Source organism: Diachasmimorpha longicaudata, chromosome 14, assembly GCF_034640455.1.
Source record: "Diachasmimorpha longicaudata isolate KC_UGA_2023 chromosome 14, iyDiaLong2, whole genome shotgun sequence".
Taxonomy (NCBI): domain Eukaryota; kingdom Metazoa; phylum Arthropoda; class Insecta; order Hymenoptera; family Braconidae; genus Diachasmimorpha; species Diachasmimorpha longicaudata.
Window position 1 is genome coordinate 4,253,014 of NC_087238.1, and position 20,198 is coordinate 4,273,211.

General features: G+C 36.3%; 1 protein-coding gene and 1 long non-coding RNA gene across 2 annotated transcripts; both read left to right on the forward strand.

Annotated features, from left to right (window-relative positions):
• Positions 1 to 646: 646 nt before the first annotated feature.
• Dnr1 (defense repressor 1) lies at positions 647 to 19,160 on the forward strand. The gene is made up of 7 exons (XM_064133819.1): positions 647 to 1,241; positions 12,949 to 13,151; positions 13,322 to 13,562; positions 13,941 to 14,110; positions 15,637 to 15,853; positions 15,945 to 16,142; positions 17,529 to 19,160. The coding sequence occupies exons 1-7, from the start codon at positions 1,155 to 1,157 to the stop codon at positions 17,856 to 17,858; spliced, it is 1,446 nt and encodes a 481-aa protein (XP_063989889.1). The 5' UTR covers positions 647 to 1,154; the 3' UTR covers positions 17,859 to 19,160.
• LOC135169106 (uncharacterized) lies at positions 7,998 to 9,055 on the forward strand. Its single transcript, XR_010300160.1, has 2 exons — positions 7,998 to 8,091; positions 8,667 to 9,055. It is a non-coding gene; the product is annotated as an uncharacterized LOC135169106 (long non-coding RNA).
• Positions 19,161 to 20,198: the final 1,038 nt, after the last annotated feature.

Here is a 20,198-nt window from a genome sequence, read left to right on the forward strand (position 1 = left end):
TTAGTCAAAGCTCCTTGATCCCCTCATTACGTGGGGTCGTCACTTTCTGTCTTGCTCTTTCAAATCCTAGACGGAAGCCTGATTAAGGGATTTATAGCCGTAATTGAATTTGAGGCTAAGCCATTGATTAAAGGACTTCGTACAAAAAAATGATTTCAAGACAATCCAAGACTTTATGTGAAAAAAAAAATCATGATTTAAAAGAAAGTATTTCAACTAATTATTATTTTCTTCAATTTTTCTGATTATTAATAAGAAAAAATCAGAATTATAAACTCTTCTACTCTTCCTTTATTATACACCCCCTCCCCCAGCCCCTCTGTCGCATCAATTCCACAGAACTCCGATTAATTAGCTCCCAGTCCCAACAGACTCCCGTTCTCAACAATTAATTCAAATCCACTAGAAATTCCGATAAATCGAATTCCCAGAGGGCGCACTCCCATTTCCGTTGGATCCACCCCACCCTCCAGCCCTCTGACCAATCGTTGCCCGTCTTTCCGGTGCCCCCACCAATGCCTCCAATCAACGCAGGCCATTCACAAACTGCGGGACATGCGCGCGAGGGGTAAATGCGCATAAAATATACAAAAAAGTGGGGGAACAGGATCAGCTGTGTCGTGCCGATTTTCCCCTCTATTCCCTCGTCTATCACTAGACTGTCGGAGGTCTCAGCTCGAAGTCAGCCATTCGATAAAGAGCGACACAACAGTAGACGTCGTTTCGTTACAATCTCTGTGAATTAAAACCCTCGATATCTCCTCAAATAGACTAAATATCTCGATTTTTCAGTTGATAATTATCATTGGGGTGATCGGAGAGAAATGGAACCTGAAGAAATTTGCATTATCGAGTTGTTATCCCACCAGACGTTTTATCAATACGGTGATATAAAAAGGGAGAGTGTCCTGACGGTTATGAATTACTGCGGATTTTTATAATTTTTTTGTTTAAAATTTTATCGGTGTGACCAGCCAATTCGGGGAAATTTTCCGGAATTTTCGGGGACTCCCTCAGACGTCTCGGCGCCATTGTCTCAGATTAAAAAAAAAGAAATCATTTGGATGCAAAAATTTTGAGTGATTCGTGTTGAGTGAAGTTTTTTTTCGGACAAAATTTTCTTTTTTTCATCGACATCTCTGGAGCCCTTCACGATGTGGTGTCTCGTCAGCCAGGCAAACTCTGTTATCCTCGAGGTCCAGGTGGACCCCAGGGTCATTGGACGGGAGTGCCTCGAAAAGGTAGAGAATTCTCTTTGTTTTTAACATTGTTTAGATTGTTTGCAGGGTCAAAGGAAATTTATTCCCTCTGCCACACGTGTCGAGGTTTTCCCTGGGGCTCACAAGCCCTTCCAGGTCGCCTGGTAATTCTGGGGGAAGGTATTGTTGGATTAGGAATCAGTGGGTGGAATAGGAATGTATTGATAGCTCGTTTGGGAGCATATTTTTCTGGAGTTTTTTTATCTCACGATGTGGGAGGTCTGGAGCGCAACAGATGCGAGAGATGTTGTTTAGTGAGTTTTCGAGATTTAAGTGGGAAATTTAGGGGAAGACTTTTGGGGGAGATAACAGACGAGTGGATAAGGTTTTTTAATTTGCCGTAGGGCAAAGGAGACTAATTCAGATGCAGTTATACATTTTTTTTTAAATTTACGTGAGGGACTTTTTACCCCTGAAGTATTTGATAATTTTGGGATTTTTCTATAGACAAAAGTGACTTATCTCATTTGAAGCAATCAATAAAAATTCTGGAGCTAATTAGAAAACCTCAAGTGACGATCGTAATTATTCCGATAAAATCCCGACAAGAATTACCGATTGCTCCGACCAAATTGCGTACCATTTCCTCCAAATTTTTCTCACCCCCAGCAGATTCGTAATTTTAAGTGAAATATTTCTCTCCGCCGGGTGATATCAATAGATATGATTTTTAAGCGACTGCAGTAGCACAAAGGATACACAAAATACCCTGATTAATATTACGGGAAGAAAAAGGTCGTAAAACAATCGACTGGGGGTCAATTTATTTGCATGGCTCGGTCCGACGCTTGTCTCTCGTTGTACATGGGCATTTACCACGCGCTCCGTTTCAGAAATGTTATCTATATGCTCGAAATAATACTGGCCCATACACTTGAGAATTTGCTCTGGCGTATCAAGTACCAGGAAACTACCTGCGATTCTGCATCTACATGTTTTCCTGGGAAATGTTGATGCTGGTGACTTGGTGAGTGGCTAACCAACCGAGACGATGAACATCGCGAACAGCGGTGCGCCCCGGGGGGTGTGGGGGTGGTCCCTCTAATCATCTCTGGTCGAATTCGATTGAAAAACTGTTCAGACGTTAAGAAATTCTCTGAAGATCGAGTTGCTATTAGACGTCGCTAATTGCGTATTTTTTCAGTGTGTGAAAGACTTAGGGTTTTGGAGGGGAAACTTCCTCATGAACGAGTGTCAACAGGAAGTGATCATTAATTCATTAATTTGGAAACGCAGTTGGTAATGGAAGTGGGGGAATCAAAAATGTTAATTGTGGGATTTTCGAGAGATTTCTCTGAAGTATTCGAGGAAAATTTTATTGATAAATTTGTTTGGAAATATTTCTAGGGGAAAATATGAGTTTAAAATGTTTAATTACTTTTTTTTTAATGGGTGGAAGACGATGTTTTTGTGGCTGCGGATAAAAGTTTCTATTCTTTTCTTATTTTCTATTGAATTCCCTTCAAAGTAGATATGTCCCAGACTACACATTATTTTTTTATGTTTCTTTCTTATTTCTATCCACAATTTTTTCTAATGATTGTGAAATCGTTATGAATAATGAAGTGAACCCGAGGCCGAATACCCCAGCTTTCCATTCCACCTCTATCAATGTTTTTTCCTTTTAATCCACCAAAAGCCATTGAATTTTGATGAAACCATTAGCCTCCAATAAAAAAAAAAAATTCCTCACACCTTCGAAATAATTCAAAAACTACATTCCCCATTTAATTACAAATTACATTTTTCCCTGCAAATTTTTAACGACACACGATTGAATGTTTCCAACATTCCCCAACCCCTGAAAAAAAAACTCGCTTTTAATTAAAACTTCTGAATACTTGAATTCCGAGGGCCCTAGAGATCGCCACGAGTGAAACTCCATTTTTTTTAGCTAAAAAAAAATCTCGATTAAAGCTTTAATTGCCAGTGGCATCACTAACGATCTTTGACACTCGTCGGTTCAAACTTTCCGAACTTCTCCGCCCCCTCCTGCTCCTTTCTCTCGGGTTTATCGTGTGAAAGACGAGTGTTTGTGATGAATCTTTCGAATAAAAAATTGTGGAAAAGTTGGTGACACTGGTGAGATTGATGGTAATCCCCTAAGATACATTATCACATATGATATCACGTGACAGGGTATAATCACGCTATAATATGCACATGCATCATCGAGTGTCATTAGAGGATAATTGGTGGTCATTACTATCGGCCTTGGACATGAACTCGATCGAGAGTCAAGTTTCTGATTCGTATGAATTGATGAACGAATTTCATCTCCTCGAACAATTGAAGCAGATCATTGTTGCCTTCATCCGGTCGGTATAATCACGTAACACCCATAAATCACGTATCTAGGATTGTTTTTTTTTTTTCATTAGTAAACCCGTCATTAATTCCTTATCGTGGATATTATTTATGATTTATCGACGACGTGTTTATTCAAATTGCAATAAAGAGAGTTATGAATTATTAAGTACATCTATGCCTACCATTTCTGCAGAGTTTTGTTGCTAGCAGAGATGAGCGTAATACTCTCTAAATGAACGAGGAAATGGCAGGATATTAAATTTATTCAACTATAAGAGTCCTCTTCTCTGTTATTAATATCCCTCTGTATCCCTGCATCCGCAAATAACCCGAGAGTTTTTATTAACAGGGGGGTTTAAAGATGCAGAGTCAAGTATGGGCTCTTTTCAGAAATCTATTCATCAGGCGGTAATGAAAAATCAGGAAAAAAGTGGTCTGAGGTTGTTGGGACATTCTGCAATCGTTGTGGAAATGATAACAGAAAGGAAATAACATTTTCTTTCCATTTTGCGGTATTTTTGAATTTTTAAAATTAACATAAATCGTAAACGTAGAAATCATCGTTCAATTATTGCCTGAAACTTAACAAAAACTCGAAAAAGTTAGAAAATTAATTCTTGAAAATTCAAGTAATTGTGTATTCAGTAAAATTTTATTCTAAATATTCATAATTTGAAATGAACATTCAGTAATCACCTGTTCATGTTGCGTTGATTTTTTTTAAGAGAAAACCGATGTATTTTTGTTATCAGAATTTGAAAAATATAGAGGCATTAAATACTCTTATTTTTGAAAGCATTGTTTAGTTGTGAATACAGTTGTTATCTTTGCTAAGATGGTACGAGAAATTTAAATAACGAAAAATAGCCTCGAACATTAAAAATTAAAGCTGCGGAAAATTTTTGCATTTTCCCATGCAAAAATTCCTGTTATGCTTTCCCAATGCAGTCCACCTTTCCCTCCTCTTCACACTCTTTTGGATACAACCCGACGCATTAGATTCTCAATTAAAGTGGGAGTGAGCGAATTGAGAGAAATTCCAAATCGAATTGGCTGGAACGGTAATTGAAAACTTGGGGAAGCGTGAGAAAAGCTGTTTTAACTCCCACCCCATCTCGAAGAAATCGATGTACAACCTATCTACACTACCAATTCCCCAATCCCCCCCCCCTCCCCCTTACTGCCCCTACACCCGTGAAACTGCTCATTGAAACTCAGCACAGTGAGATACCAACGTATTTCCTCCTGAGTGTAACATGTTTTCCATTTAACATAAAGTTTTAAACTTGATAAATATATTCTATTCGCAAGTTTGCGCAAGAGACGTTTGGGAGTTTACCGAATGGGTGGTTGAAGGGGGTGGAGGTGAGGAGGTGAGGATGAAGCAAAGAGACTGGAAGTTAATGAAAATTTCCGGGTTTTATTAGCGAATGAAACAGCTACAACTGCACTGCGGCTTTTTGGGATGACATTTAATGATGCGAGCTTTTCCATAATTCATATGGTGATTAAGATGAATATTTGAGGAAATTTGAGGTAATTAGTGTAAAGGACTCGGTGATGAGAGGATTATTTTGAGGTATTGCGAATTATTGATTTAGTCGCGAGAGGAATTCGTTGAAAAATAAATTGTTGTTGTGTTATTAGTATTTTATAGATTGAGAGGAAAAAATTATATTATTCATTTTTTGATCATGAAGAGTGGATATTTGAGGAGATCCAGTAATTAGTGGGAAGCTCGTGATGAGAGGATTATTTTGGAAATGAAATTGGGGAGGGAGCGCATTGTGAGTTATTGATTTATTCACGAAAAGAAGGATTAGTTTAAAAAAAAGTTACTGGCTGAAAGTGGTGGAGTTTATTTGTTAAAGAATAAAAGCTTATTCGGTACAGAACAAATTATACGTTTTTATATTTAATTGTTGACCAAAGGAAATATTCCAAGACGAAATGATTTTCGTAGTAGTACCTTTTCTCCTGACATGTTTATGTCTTTTGACGTTTTATCGAATTAATGTCTATCTTCATCAGATAAACACTTATGAAGTCCATAAAGGAAGTGATGATCTTCAGAGAATCCGAGAGTTTCCTGGTTGAAAATAATAGCATTGGCAGAGCTAAATAATTTCGAATCTAAAATAAATATTTGTTCGTGCATTACTCTGTTATATAATCAAATTAAATAAAATTATAAATTAAATCAAATGATTATCCTACCGCAGATCAATTTCCAACATCCCAGAAAAAAATGTTATCATCACGAGAAAAAAATAAAAATTTTTATAAAAGATATCAAATTTTGTCAAATTTCTGAATTTTCCATTTTGACTCCAGGCAGCAGTTGCACATATCCAAGTACATAAGTTGAATTTAAAAATAATTTGACATCAACAAAAAAGGTAGTGACACAAATATCCCAGTCCCTCTTAAATTATCGTGTATTCATTGAAAACTGGCCAATAGTCAATATCAGCGTAAACCATCGCATCGCTAGTGCTTTCTCACGAGGAAAAAAAATTTTGCTGTTTGAGCAATCTGACTCTTATCTCAGTGATAACATCCGTACATAATCTATTTCAATCATTGTTACTCAGAATGAGGTACACACTGTTGTTTGAAGGGGTCGTTAAACTGAAGGTGTGTAACATACACCTCCGCAATGTTGGACTTTGCCATCGAAAATACCGCTTGCAAATGCCTAAACACAATACGTACACTGACTAGCCCGAGTGCAAAGTTCACACTGGTATTTCACAATGGTATTACTCACCAGTATTAATTTTCAATCTGTATTTATTTTAACATCACATCATTGTCCTAAAAAACAATTCAATTCAATTCAATTATCAATGATCCACCTTTGGACTCGTATTATGTATTCACGACCCTGACATTATTATCCATATGATGAGGTATATATTTATAAACATGTGAAAATATATTGGGCAGCACAATCTATACAAGAGTAATGTAATTATACAGAGGAGATAATTTTACCTCGAGATTGTCTTTAATTGATATCTGAAGATATTTCAAAGATATTTATTAAAACCGTAAAAATAATTTTCTTGAAAAAACATTCAATAAATTGAATACAATTGTTCAAGTTCTGCTGATGAAAAATGTAGTCGCATTATTAGACTGCTGATGATATTAAAAAATGTATCGATAAATGAAATGATCAATTAACTGGTTATTTACTTATTGATCGATGAAATCGATAAAAAAATTATTTATTGATACAAAAAAAAATTAATTCTGGAGTTCTATCAGACGTCGACTCTGGCATTTTCAGGAGGAAAATACAAATGAAGAATAAGAATCGAGGAAATGCGTGAGGGTGATCATATGTGCCAAGCGTGGTTCACTAAATTAGAAAAACGTGCAGGACACGCGGTAAGAGCGTGGCTCACCCACGGCATGAATTCCCCACCTCTTGTTTCATCTCAAGGCCAATAGTAAGAAGTTGTATTTCCTTTGTTCGATTTATCTTCATTTGGAATCACCTACGCTTGTACCACTGCTCCCTCTCTAGATTTTTTCATTTCTTCTGACTCGGGAGGGGAATCGGAAAAGTATGGAAACAGGCTGGTGGTTATTTCTACCGCACGCGATTTCGTAATTTCTGAGATACAATTTTAGGGGTCTAGTTTTTATTACTGTTATTGTACGCAATCAAGTGGTAATTGATCGGTCGAATTGAATGGCATTTTGGCGATGAATGATGATTAGGGTTCTCAATTCTTGTGAGACTATTTTTTTTTTCATTCAGGGCATTTTGTCATTGATGACAACTCCTGTAGAATTAAAAGTTGAAAGAATTTTTTTGCAAATTCACGTGGAATTTCCAATCGAACCCAACGAATCCCGAAATTCAGTCATGATCCTGGGTATTTTTCATTCACTGATTGAATACAAATCTTTCCAAAAATAAACACGCGAAAATTATCCGGTTAATGTGTGAACAGTTGATGACATTTGCACACACATATGTACAGAAGGTGCCTACCGGTTGACTCGGTTTTTCCTGGTGAGTCCAAAGTCCACGGTTGAAGCCCCGGCTTGGCGCGCCTGCTGTCACGCACGTGCTCACCACTCTGTCATTGTTATGTACGACCTAGAAAAAAAAAAAAAAGGTAAAAATTTGCTGAGAAAAATTCACCAGGATTCGCTCCCATTTTCATAAAATTCTGAAAATTAAATTTTCCGGAAATCTTAACTTGTCAATTTCCAATTTCCTCCCCCCTGCCGACCGTTCCCACCCCCTCCCGGGGATTGGAGTGGGCGAGAAAGCGTGTCGTAGCCACCCACGCGGGATTTTTCAAGCTCATACACCGGGAGAAGGTGAAAAGAGCGGCACGTAGAAACAGACTTTAAGGTCCCCCTTTCGATATTGGACTTTGGACTCGAGAGTTGCCTTCAGTATCTATCTCTGTCTCGTCAGTTATATTTCCAATGGCCCCGTTCCTCCGTATTTACTGTCTCACTCACACACACGACAGATGCTCTATTCATGTGCTCGGTTACATCGTTGACTCACGATTGTATCGTAAAAAATTAATAAAATATGTTTATTGTGACAGTTTTCCTCTCTGCGATGTGGAATGTTCATAAAAATGCCAAGAGAGATGTTAAGAATATACTCCGACGTGTCAAGGATTTATTATTTAAAAGATTGTTGGAAAATTGAGAACTCAAGTAGTTTTCATTTTTATTGCCATTTCTTCTTCCATCAAAAGAGAAATCATCGAATTCACGATTAAATTACGCTGACGCACGATAAAATTCGACTTTTCAAGGATTTCTTCTGCAATTATTATTTTCCTTCTTTCCCTCATCTGACAACACGATAAGAAATTCCCCTGCAAATGTGCAAAATCATTTAATGCACATTTTATTCAAATGTTATTTTGCTACTGAATTCGTGGAAATTCATGGAGAAAATATCCTGTGACGTTGCTCCCATTGGGAGTTGATCTGAATTCAAATCCAATAATTTTCAAATCCCAGTCTCGAATATTCGTGAAACTATTAAAGCCTCTGTTGAATCACGTCAACTCGTAAAAATATATCCAAACCCGTTAACTCCTGATCCAGGTTATCGAATTGACAACGAGCCAACTGGACCAGGGTTACATGGAGCCGCGGAAATGGACAGGATTGCTCTGCATCCGCCTGTAAATCCCTCTCTCCTCTCGTCCTACAATGGTACATTTGATGTAGGGACAATGGATAATAGCCACTACACGATGGTACTCCCAGCACCAGTGGGTCGACTCTCCGAGATGAGATAATCCAACAGGACTGGTTATACCTATGTGTTAATGCATATGTACATGCTGGGGACTTTGACTGTGGCATTCACAGTTTCCCTTTCAACCCATTTATTGTTGTAATTCTGACGTACATTTGGAGGCACCAATGATGCCACAAAATTGTTGCTCGAATTCCACTTCACAGAGCATTAAAACCACTGAATTCAATTATTCAATTTTATTATTCATCCTCCCTTCTGTCATTATTACTGGACTGAAAATTATATAACGGTGAGAAATGTTGGTCAGAGTATTGCCAACAATATTGATAAAATATTATTAAACAAATTAATTTATGGGTAACATGAAAAGTTTTAATTTTCAATTTTAATTGAGAGCATTTTTATTTTTATTCCAGAAGTTATTTTTTAATGAAGAAAAATATTAATAACTTGTGATGCGAAAATTGGCATTATTGATCCAGAAATAATTCCCCTGCCCCCCCCCCCCTTCAGTAGAATTAGCACATGTCAATGTTGAATTAAAATATCGAGTGATTACTCACATTGGCTTCGCGCAATTAATTTCTACGAAGGAATGAATTGAAAATTGTATATTGAATACAAACAAAGGTCCAGAAAAATTAAACAATGGCTCGAACAATTTCTAGAACAAATGCAAATGAAGTCAGGACTCTCTTCATGTCTAATGACTTTGACATCTGAATATCAATGATCATGTGCATCATTCACAACGGAAATTCAACGTTTTCAATTTTTTTTCCCATCGTTTTCCAGCATTTTAATAAATTCATATTCATGAATTGTGTACTCAGCTTTTTTTTCCATTTGCGCTGAGAAAATCTCGAGCGTTTGGGATTGAATACCACGTGCATAATTGTGGATCCACAATTTTTCCGGAGATGCTGAATAAACATGCGAAGGAAAAATCAACTGCGGAATTGCAATTATGATATTCCTAGCTCTGGAATACTACCCCCCATCGTCTTTTCATTTTTCAATTCTCCGCGAATCTGTTGGCATAATAACTACAATGATAATTAATTGAATATGGAATTTTTCAAAATGTTATGCTGATGATGTGAACCAGTGTTTGCTGTATAATTTCGATAATTGTCCGTCAATTAACTCGTCTGCTGCGCAAATTTCCGGGCCAGTGATGAAATTGCGAGCAACAAACGAGAGATGGTGTTATTATTGTCGCATAACTTGAGTCTATTGATGAGTAATTGTTCATGAAATTTCGTATCAACACGAAATTTCCATTTTGCCCACGTTAATCATTGGATATTTGAATAGTCACGTCGAGCTGTGACTTTTTTCTCTGTCACTCCTGACTATTGACCGTTTACACCCAAAAATGATAACAAATAATGAGATCTTCACGTATGTATTTAAGCAATTGATAATATGAATCAATAACAATCAATATTGACAGCCATCGCCTGACTCTGAGCCAGAGTCAAAAATAATTTTTAAAGAATAACGAGACCCAGAGGAATGAAAAATAATATCGACTCTGATGATTGATATAAGCGAAACAATCGGCCATCGAGGTGATGTTATAATCGAATAATTGTCTCTGTAAACAGAAGGCACGACCTCAGTCGAGGCCATACAACTCGGTTTAAACGTTCACGAGTGGCGCCAAAGCGGACATTCCTGATAAATTGTCATGCACTTTCCGGACCAAGAAGCCCATCGCTCCTCAAGTATTTCGAGGATGCATTACTTTGACGGGGTAATATCCTGTTGGATTAAGTTGAGTAAACTTGGTCAAAGCAGCAGCCCTCGCATTGCCAGTTACTGTCTCTTGGTGGTACTGGAAGTTTAATTCAAGCGCCAAACGGAGTAACTAATCCCTCTTTCCAACTCGGTGGACATGCTGGACACTTTGGCCTGTTAATAACGTACGTAATTGGCTGGTTCGTCCCCCAAGGGAAGTTGGATTATTCAAGTTATTAATGTATTCTTCAAATTTTCGAACTTTGCTTTAATTGTCATCTGGCACCTGGAGAGAAAATTATTTGTCAAAATTATGCTTTCGTCTGATTGACATAAATTTGATTATTTCGGGATCTCCTCCGAGGTTTCGTTTTTCAAACTTTGAAATAAGACCCGACACACTTGAGTTGTATTGTTTGGTCTGCGGATATTGGGAACTCAATAAAATCCCGTCATAAATCCCCGTTTGCCTTTTCCTAAAATGTTATTCCCGGGCTCAAGTTCAAGATATCGAGACCGGAAAATCTGGAAAATAGAAAATAAAATCAACTCAATTCGGGGTAATTCATAAAATATTGTCTCAAGCTTAACACCGAGACGCAGATCACTTAAATCCTGTTGTTTGGTCATGACATATTGGAGATGCAGTTAAATCCTCACAAAAGTCAAATGTTATTCTCTTAACGTGCACCACAAGGTCTTCCCCAGCAAGGTTTCATAACAAGTAAAAAAATGACGATTGCAAAAATGTAATTTACACATTTTTACAGTTTGTCAGTGACAAATCATTGAACGTAACTTATCAAAAATAAATTCAACGATCGATGAAGAAAAAAGAGCTATCAAGCGTCCGCTGTATTCGTTACCCATTAGGGGGAGAAAAAAAATTGACGATAAAAAAATCTATTTTGGAAAATAAACGATTCAACGTGTTTACATCCTGGCGATCCGGTTTTTGCGAAGCGAATGAGGGGACCGGTTAAACTCGAGACTCGAATGAAATACTGTATTTCGCACGGGCATTAATTTGAACGACGTACTTGTGCAGCAGATACGTGTGTTTTATTCCCTCCCCTCCACTCCCTATAGCCCAGTATGAGTTCAATAATTCACAGGTTTTTTTTATCATTTTTTAACAGCTGTGTTTGTTATTCTATCCGCCATATCCCAGTCATTTTATTATTCATTCTGCGTCTGTATCGAGTGAAATAGTGCGCAATAGAATTTATGAACGAGTTTGAATATAAAAAATTATTCTCACTTGTGCCTTAAATCTCATTACAACCCTTGATACCATTCCAAATTAATATCTCTCCAATATTGGGTTTCATGGATTTCCAAAAAACTGTAAATTACTCAATTTTCTGTGATTCTTAATGACGCGAATTAAATTGCTACGAAATTATATACTTAATAAAGACTTTCGATCAGGTTTTGATGAATATCTCGAAATCTAGGGGAGGTGACGAAATTTGATAAGGACCTTTTTTGTGGAGCGATTTGAGACCTACAATAAGTGTAATCACAAAAATTTCATTATATGTGTTAGATTCCGAGATATCACCCAAAAACTCAGCTCAGAGATAAGTAAATTTATCTCGTTTTACCCTTTAGCTGCTGAATTTATTGTGAATCGATCGATCGATCAAGTCTTCGCTTTCTGATCGCATGTGAAAATCCCTTATTAACATTATCCCTAAAAAAACACAGGAACATTTGTAAGAGGGCCTGTTATCTAGGGTTATACTTCAATCTCTGTAAATCTCTCACTCAATTACTTTGGAAATGTATTACTCCAGGGGTTGAATCAATTACGTATCAGGGGATTTAAGTGCACCTGATAAAATAAAAAACTCCAACCCCTCAGGGTAAAAAATAATCGAAAAAAAAGAAATCGTGGAAATCATTTATTATCAGATAAGAGTTTCCATTCGCCACGATTTTCCCACTTTTCCGTTCGGATATCGAGTGGTTTGAGGGAAAAGGAAGCTCTCCCCATCCAAAGTTACGGAGTGAACGGAACTCTTTCTTTGCTCTTCTGAAATTTTCCAGGGAAATAATAAGAGAAAAAAGAGGGCCAAAGAATCCAGCGCTGGAGACCAAAAGTTGGCACTTGACTTTGCGCTTTTCTCCGGGGTTTGCAGAGACACGAACGTGAAACTTGAACGTACAAACTTTTCCATTCTTCACCTCAACTATCTGACGTTTATTTTAGTTTATAGCCTCGGGGTATAACCCACCCCCTGCTTCCCTTCCCCCCCAACCCCAAAATATTCTCAACTTTATGTATATTAATGTATAGTAAATTATTAAGTCCTGTTTGCTGTGGTTGTGAGTAAATTATTTATGAAATTCTTGGAATTATTTGGTATTTTGCAGGCATGCAACTGCTTGGGCATCAGCAAAGAGTGCGATTATTTTGGCTTGAAGTATCAGAATGCCAAGGGTGAGGAATTGTGGCTCAATCTGAGAAATCCAATTGATCGACAGACTGGTGGAGGGGGTGGTGTTGCACCCCTCAGATTTGCATTGAGGGTGAAATTTTGGGTACCACCACACCTGTTGCTGCAGGAAGCTACGAGGTAAATTATTTATGATTATTTATGGTGTAAAAAAATATAAATATTCAGTACACATTTTATAATAAATTTCTAAGTCACAGAAATGTCAGTTTACAATTTACCATATTTCTTCGCCCATGTAAAAATGTAAATTCCTGGATGTGAAAATGCATTTGACAAATTCCCCACAGACATCAATTCTACCTGCACTCACGTCTTGAACTGGTAGAGGGTCGTCTCAAAGTGCCAGATTGGTGTTCAGTGGCGCGTTTGGTTGCTCTGGTTGCCCAAGCTGAGGCTGGGGATTACGATCCTCTGTCACCACCCCATGGCCTGTATTCCCAGTGCTGTCAGATACAACCTGATAAGCCCTGTGATTCGAAACCTAATGACTTCCTTCATAAAATCATTCAACAGCACAAGGAGATCAAGGTAAGCCGTTGCTTTTTCAAAGTTTAGTTGAACGTTAATTAAGTCGATAATGAGATATCTAGGGAGACTATGTCACAAGGGAGTTGTTGAAGATTCATCGCGAACTTTTTTAATTAATAATATTAACGCTGTTCGCCAGTCTGTTTAGTTCAACGTAATTAATTGAAGGAATAATGTAGTGCAAGACAAGAAAATTATTTGGCCGTTGCAATTTATTATTTATTGGAATAATTATTCAGATTTTAATTTGCGATTGTTTGTGATATATCCACAAATGATTTTTCTTTTTTTAACGTTCATTCCACGTTAGTTGATTCGTTTCAGTTTCAGTTATCAGCGAAAAATAATTATATTTCATTTTGTTTTGAAATATCACAGGGTATGAAAGCTTCAACAGCCGAGTACTGGCTTCTCAAAGAAGTCTCCAATTTGGATACATTCGGCCAGGAAATGTTTCACAGTAAATTCGGGTCAACTGCTGTGTCAATGATTGGCGTAGGGCCTCATGGAATTACTGTTTATCGAGGGGACAATGATGAAAAACAAAAGTAAGTTTCAAAGTCAACATTTTCAGTCTTCCACAAAGGACTATTTCACCTCCATCAGTACCACCAAATAATGAGAAAGATTGAAGTGAACGAGTGGAAAAAAAAATTAAATCCCATTATGAAGTTGTAATTAAAAAAGTTTTAGAATCCTGAGAGAGACTGGAGAGCCAGCAAGTTGAAAATTCGACTTTCATGTTCTGCTTCCGGTTAAAATGAAGTCCTTTATGCTCGATTCATATTGGGTAACATAAGGAGAGGAATTTGATACCTTTTGATAATTAAAAATTCGAGTGAATCGAGAGCTAGCAGGGCATGAGGATTTAATTGCATGAATTTTCAATTGAAATCTGGCGTGAGAGGTGTCAGGCATTCTGGGATTCTATTCATTCTTTGAATATGGACGGGGGAGCTTTTGTGTTGAATTTCATTTCAAATATGGAATGCTCAATTTCCATTGAGTTGGATACCTGAATGTCTGGGTTATTGATAAAGAGGATTTTTTTAAGTGCATGGAGAGACAATAGTTCACGAGGGAATTTCTTAAGAAATGGAACTAATTAAAGTTGTTGTCGTCTAGAACATTCCACAGTTTTCATGAAATAATTACAGAAAGGTCATCAATTTATAGAGACTTTTTCGAGAAACTGTCCCCCGACAACAACCCTAACAAGTAGTCACTCGTAATCTTCATGGTGGATTCATTAAAAAATTAATATGTCGGATTTGAAGCTTTAAAATTCGAAGGAACGAGCAAATACGAATTGTCGCTCACTGAAATGACAGATGTGCTTTTCATTAATTTATTTTTTCAATCTCGTTTCCGATATTCATTGCGTTTGTGTATGAAAATTCGGCTGATTCGGGGCTAGCGATGCAGAAGAATTTAACTGCGTGTATTTTCAATTGAAATATACATCAAGAGATATGAGAGTTTATATGATTCTATTTATTCTTTACATATATACAAGGGGACTCGTATATAGAATTCTTTTCAAATATTGAATGTTAAATTTTTTATTGACCTAAGTTACTGAATAAGAGAAGGATAAATTGAGTACATTGAAACGAGAATATAATTTCAGCAAAAACATAATTTTTTCGTAATTGTTTATTCATTTCTGCGTGAATTCTGGTAAAGGGAAACCAATTAAAAATATTTGGTTGGCCTCCAGGCTTTGTCAACCATAATTTCCCATCAATAAATGTTTTTTAATTAAATTCTTCAATTACTGATTATCTCCCTAGACTATCGGTCAGTTTATTATCTTAATCTATGTGACATTTCAATTTACATAATTACCTGACCGATAAGCCAGAGAAACAATTATTTATTGATTAATTTCTTCTATCTATTCTTCAGATAAAACATATCGAATGAAAGATAGCAATTTTTTCTTCTTATTCTACATCTAACAGACATTTTCTGGACCGACTATGTTTTTACGAGAAATATTTTCCACCTCAGATATTCCTTTTAATGGAGAGTGCATTCCTCGAAGTAATTTACATTCTTTCTATTGTTCTAGTATTCCATATACAGCTATCCAAAGTGCTACTTCACAAAGACGAATGTTTCACTTAATTTACCTGTCCCTGGATGGTGAAGAGACCTCATTGGACTTCAAATTGGACTCTAGTCAATCAGCGAGTGGATTGTATCGGGCAATAACTGAGAAACATGCTTTTTACAGCTGTGAAACAGTGAGGAGTGCCGTTACAGCACAGTTTATACGCGATCTCAAGGTATTTTCCCACTTGTTTTCAATGTTCAGGAAGTCGAGGGCATGTATTAAGAGCACTTGAGTTAAAATTCTTCTCTTTTCGTATTTTCCAGGGTACTATTATCTCTATTTTTAATGAAGACTCCACACTGGGTAAAAAATACGTATTCGATATCAGGAGGACTTGTCGAGAGGTATACGATAATGCCAGAAGGGCATTGTACTGCGAGACTAGTAATATCGGCCTTCCAGAGGCCAGTCAGACGATGGATAAACATGAATGCGGAGACTGCGAGAATCCCAAGTGCAAAGTAAGCATTTTTTAATTGATTTTCAGAGGTCTTTTTCAATCGGGATTAAGGTAAATGCGATAGTTTCTAATCAGTTCTGGTCAGTGGGCTGAATGGAGACGGAAAAAAGGGAAAGGTCAGTTAAATTCAATTACAATACACTTCATAATGAATAGAAGCTGCCGCATTTATCTTATCTGGATATCGAAGCAGTTCAGAAAATTCAGGATGTTTTTTTGTGAAGAGTTTGATGTCTTGGAAAATTTCGGAGGATAGTTGACCGTAAATTCCGACAGTTTTGGAGTAATTGTATTATTCCATTGTGAAGTTGTAAAATGTCAGCTCTATTGTTAGGTCGGAAGTTTTCGCGACAACGATTCTAATTTTATGAACAACAGTAAAAAAAGGATTTCACACGAGCTTTTCGCAAATTCACTCAAACCCTGGACAATCACATTTTATGGGCCGATTATACATGTCTTCTTAAACGGAAAATTATCTCGGGAATGATGCAGCTCTGAAAGAAATTATTATTAGGCATTTTTTGCAGATAATTTTATTAGCTACAAAAAGTTCCTACAACTTTTCAACTCATAAACCCAGTGAATTCCAGGACGTTTCCATTTTTCCAGAACGAAGCCATAAAATGAAAGAAAGCGAGTCGATTTTCTTCATCTCGTTAAATGAACATTATTTAAATAAGAAGCCATTCTAGGGGAAATATCTCGAGAAATTTTTTGTACTGAATGTTTCATTGTTAGCTACAAAAAAAAATATGAATATTTTCTCGTACACCGCTTCATTGTCAGGATAATCGTAAAGTCACGGAATTTTACAAGTGAAATCCTCCGCTGTTTTCGATCTAAAATAGAAGATTAAGGCGTCCCCTGAGTATCCAGCTCTCTTTGACATTTTCTCGTAAACTCACTCAATCCCAACATAATCGCCTTTTACAGAATAAAGTCGTAAAGTGTAACAGATCAAGTAAATTTTCCCCGTCTCGTTCAATTCGAAATTATCTCGATAACGATTCATTCCAGAAATAATATCGCTGAACACTTTTTGTTGAGAATTTTATAAGCTACAAAAAACCTCTTTTGACATTTTCTCGTTCACGGACTCAATTTCAAGATATTGCTATTCTCCAACAATGAAGTCATGAAACGAAACGACGCAAATAAATAATTCACACGTGAGATTGAAGATTGCTTCAATAGTTATTAATTTTCGGAAAAATATCATCAGACATTTATTGCGGAGTATTTTATTAGCCATAAACAACTTTTCTGATAAAATATTCTTGTAAAGGCTTGAATCACTGAACAAAATTCCCAAAAGATTGAATAAAGCACTTTTTCACAACTCATCAAATTTATTTCAATTATCACTTGAAATTATTAATTTCAGGAGTCTCGTGAATGTCTGGCTCGTCTGCTGGATGCCATGTTATGTCGTATATGCATGGATCGCAGTTTGGACACAGCACTATTTCCCTGTGGTCATGCTGTGGCATGTTTGGATTGTGCTCGTAGATGTGAACGTTGTCCACTGTGTCGTGCAGATATTGATCACTGTAGAACAATATATCTACCCATTGAGCTTGCCCACGTGGATAAAAACAATTTGAAACTAACAACAGACAACAGGAGTGAAACAGCCCAAGTTCAACGACAATCTAATCCCATGGATAACGATAATTTCATTGAACCCCAGGGAGTCGTTAATACGGCAATTTGAGAGCGGTTTGTCAAGCGAAGATTCGATATTATTGAAAAATTACAGAGAATCTTCACTTGCAAAATTGATAGGCATCAACAAATCGATTGAATTTGTCATCATAATTTCCTCGGTTGTCTTGATAGATTTGTTCATGAAAATGCTTGTGCAACTCGTTTTATGCTGTGATGAAAAATTAATTATTAATTAAGGATTAACGATATTGACGATAAAGTGCTTTAGCAGTATAAAAAAAAAGGAAAAAAGTTGGAGAAAAATTGCTGCAAGTTATGTCATCAGTGCCCCAAAATTTATTTATATTTATGTAAAAATTTATTCGATTATGAAGGACCAATTATTTTTTTTATTATCATTGAAATTCAGATTTTTTTATCATCGAAAACAAATTATTTTAAGCTTAAGACATCATTGAGGAGAATCGCCATGAAATGTTTGTTCATAATGTATATAAAAACGATTTAAACATCCGTAGGAGCTACTTTCACGATAATACAAGACTTTTACTCTGAAATTTTTTTGTTAATAATAATTGTTAAGATGCCCCCGGGGCATTTGGCAGTTTTGTGTGAATGAAGGTAATCTTCTGAGTGGATGAGAGGGCCCTCAAGGCCAACAATCGTCAATCATGTCTCGAATCATGTTCAATTAAGAGGTTTTTTTATTAAACGTGTTATTCATATTTTCACACGAAGTTGAGGAGAAAATCAATCACCTAATGCATAATTAGTCAACTTCATGATTCAAAGTAATGAGGTAATCATTGAAATGTGTGGGCAATCGTTGTAGTCATTCATCAATGCAATATATGATTATTGATTATTTTTAAGAAAAAAAACTTATTACTAAACCCGTAGTTATTGAAAAATCTTTGATAATAGTACCACGCAATTGCCTTTGCAGCAAAACTGGTTAATTATATGTTCACTCGTTCATATTTTTTACTCAATCTATTAAATGAAAATTAAAGTATCGAAGAGTATTAATCATTATCGAATGAATTTAAACACTGAAACAAGGGGGACTTTGTAACTCATGTCAATCCCCTCTATTTCTCCACAGTGAGATAATTATTTTTTAATTGAGGAAATGAGGTAATGGGAGGTTTGAGGTTGTGATGGTGATTTTATGGAGTGATTATGGTAGATTATGAGTTTAATCATCGAGAAAACAAGTCTTTGTATCATTACTATGTGTCTGTCGATTAAACAATTATGATATTGATGTTTATAATGTTCGATGAAACATCATAAATTTTCAGCGATTTAATCTGTGATTGATTGCAATAAAGAGATGTATGAATCATCTGAAATGCTATTCTATTCATCCTTTCTTTGTCGCACCAACAATTGAGGGGGGGGGGAGTCATTTGCAATTTTTATTTTTTTAAACTCATGTTTAAAATAAATAATGAAGGGTGGGTGGATTTTAATAAATACAAAAATGTGTAGTGAAGTCAGAAAGTCATTTGTTAATCTCCAAATCTACTAATTTATCTCCAAATATTTAATTTATATTTTTGAAGCCGTAAAAAACAATTTATTTGAAAATAAAAACATTTTTTACGTTTCTCTATTGTACCTTATTTCATAAATTATTTCTATAAAATACTCATTTCTGATAAAGAAAAAATTTCAATTAAGTAAATCCCAAATCAAAGCCCGCGTTCTGCTCTGTCAATAACTCTAGAAGTCGTTGTAATGTCCCAGAGATGTCGTCAGCACCTGGGGAACCCCAAAAGCATAGACTAAAGTTAGCACAGAGGGCTCAATTCTCCTCAGGCAGGTGATTGACGCAAAAATTGAGATAAGTTCTCACAAGAGAGATGGCGACACGATCGCTTTGCCCTTTGCGGGCGCCAATTAGGCGATAATCCCGACAAATTTCAAAATTTCAAATTTTCATTTATTTCGTCCGGATTTCTCAAAATTTAAAAAGCTTTGTTTATATCCTTTTGAAATGAAAATACTTGATTTTGATAGGAGTACAGAAATGTACTTTCCCCGTGAGTAATGAGTGATTGTTATTTCACTTGCGTTCTCGCAAATATGAACAGTTTTACCAAAGATAAAAAGTGAGGTCTATTTAAGAGGGTGGTATGATACGAAAATTGAGGGTTTAGACACAAGAAACAGAGTTTCCGAGGAAATCATGGGGTGCAAATTTTCAGGAGAAAATGTTGCAGTTGATATCGATTGTCTTTGACTGACGTTGAGCTCTGTAGCTGTATTCAACTCTTCACTTCCGCCCACAATTTTTTTTATTCTAAGAGACTTCAGTGTAATACACAACTGTCTGAACCAGACGTTGTGTTTCGACGTCAGCCTAAAAAAACCTTTGGGC

What these genes read in the sequence shown, in the direction of transcription:
- Dnr1 (XM_064133819.1), top strand. Translation starts at nt 1,155, where the DNA reads ATGTGGTGTCTCGTCAGCCAGGCAAACTCTGTTATCCTCGAGGTCCAG. An exon ending in GACGGGAGTGCCTCGAAAAG is followed by an intron (nt 1,242 to 12,948) that starts GTAGAGAATTCT and finishes GGTATTTTGCAG; the next exon opens with GCATGCAACTGCTTGGGCAT. An exon ending in TTGCTGCAGGAAGCTACGAG is followed by an intron (nt 13,152 to 13,321) that starts GTAAATTATTTA and finishes AATTCCCCACAG; the next exon opens with ACATCAATTCTACCTGCACT.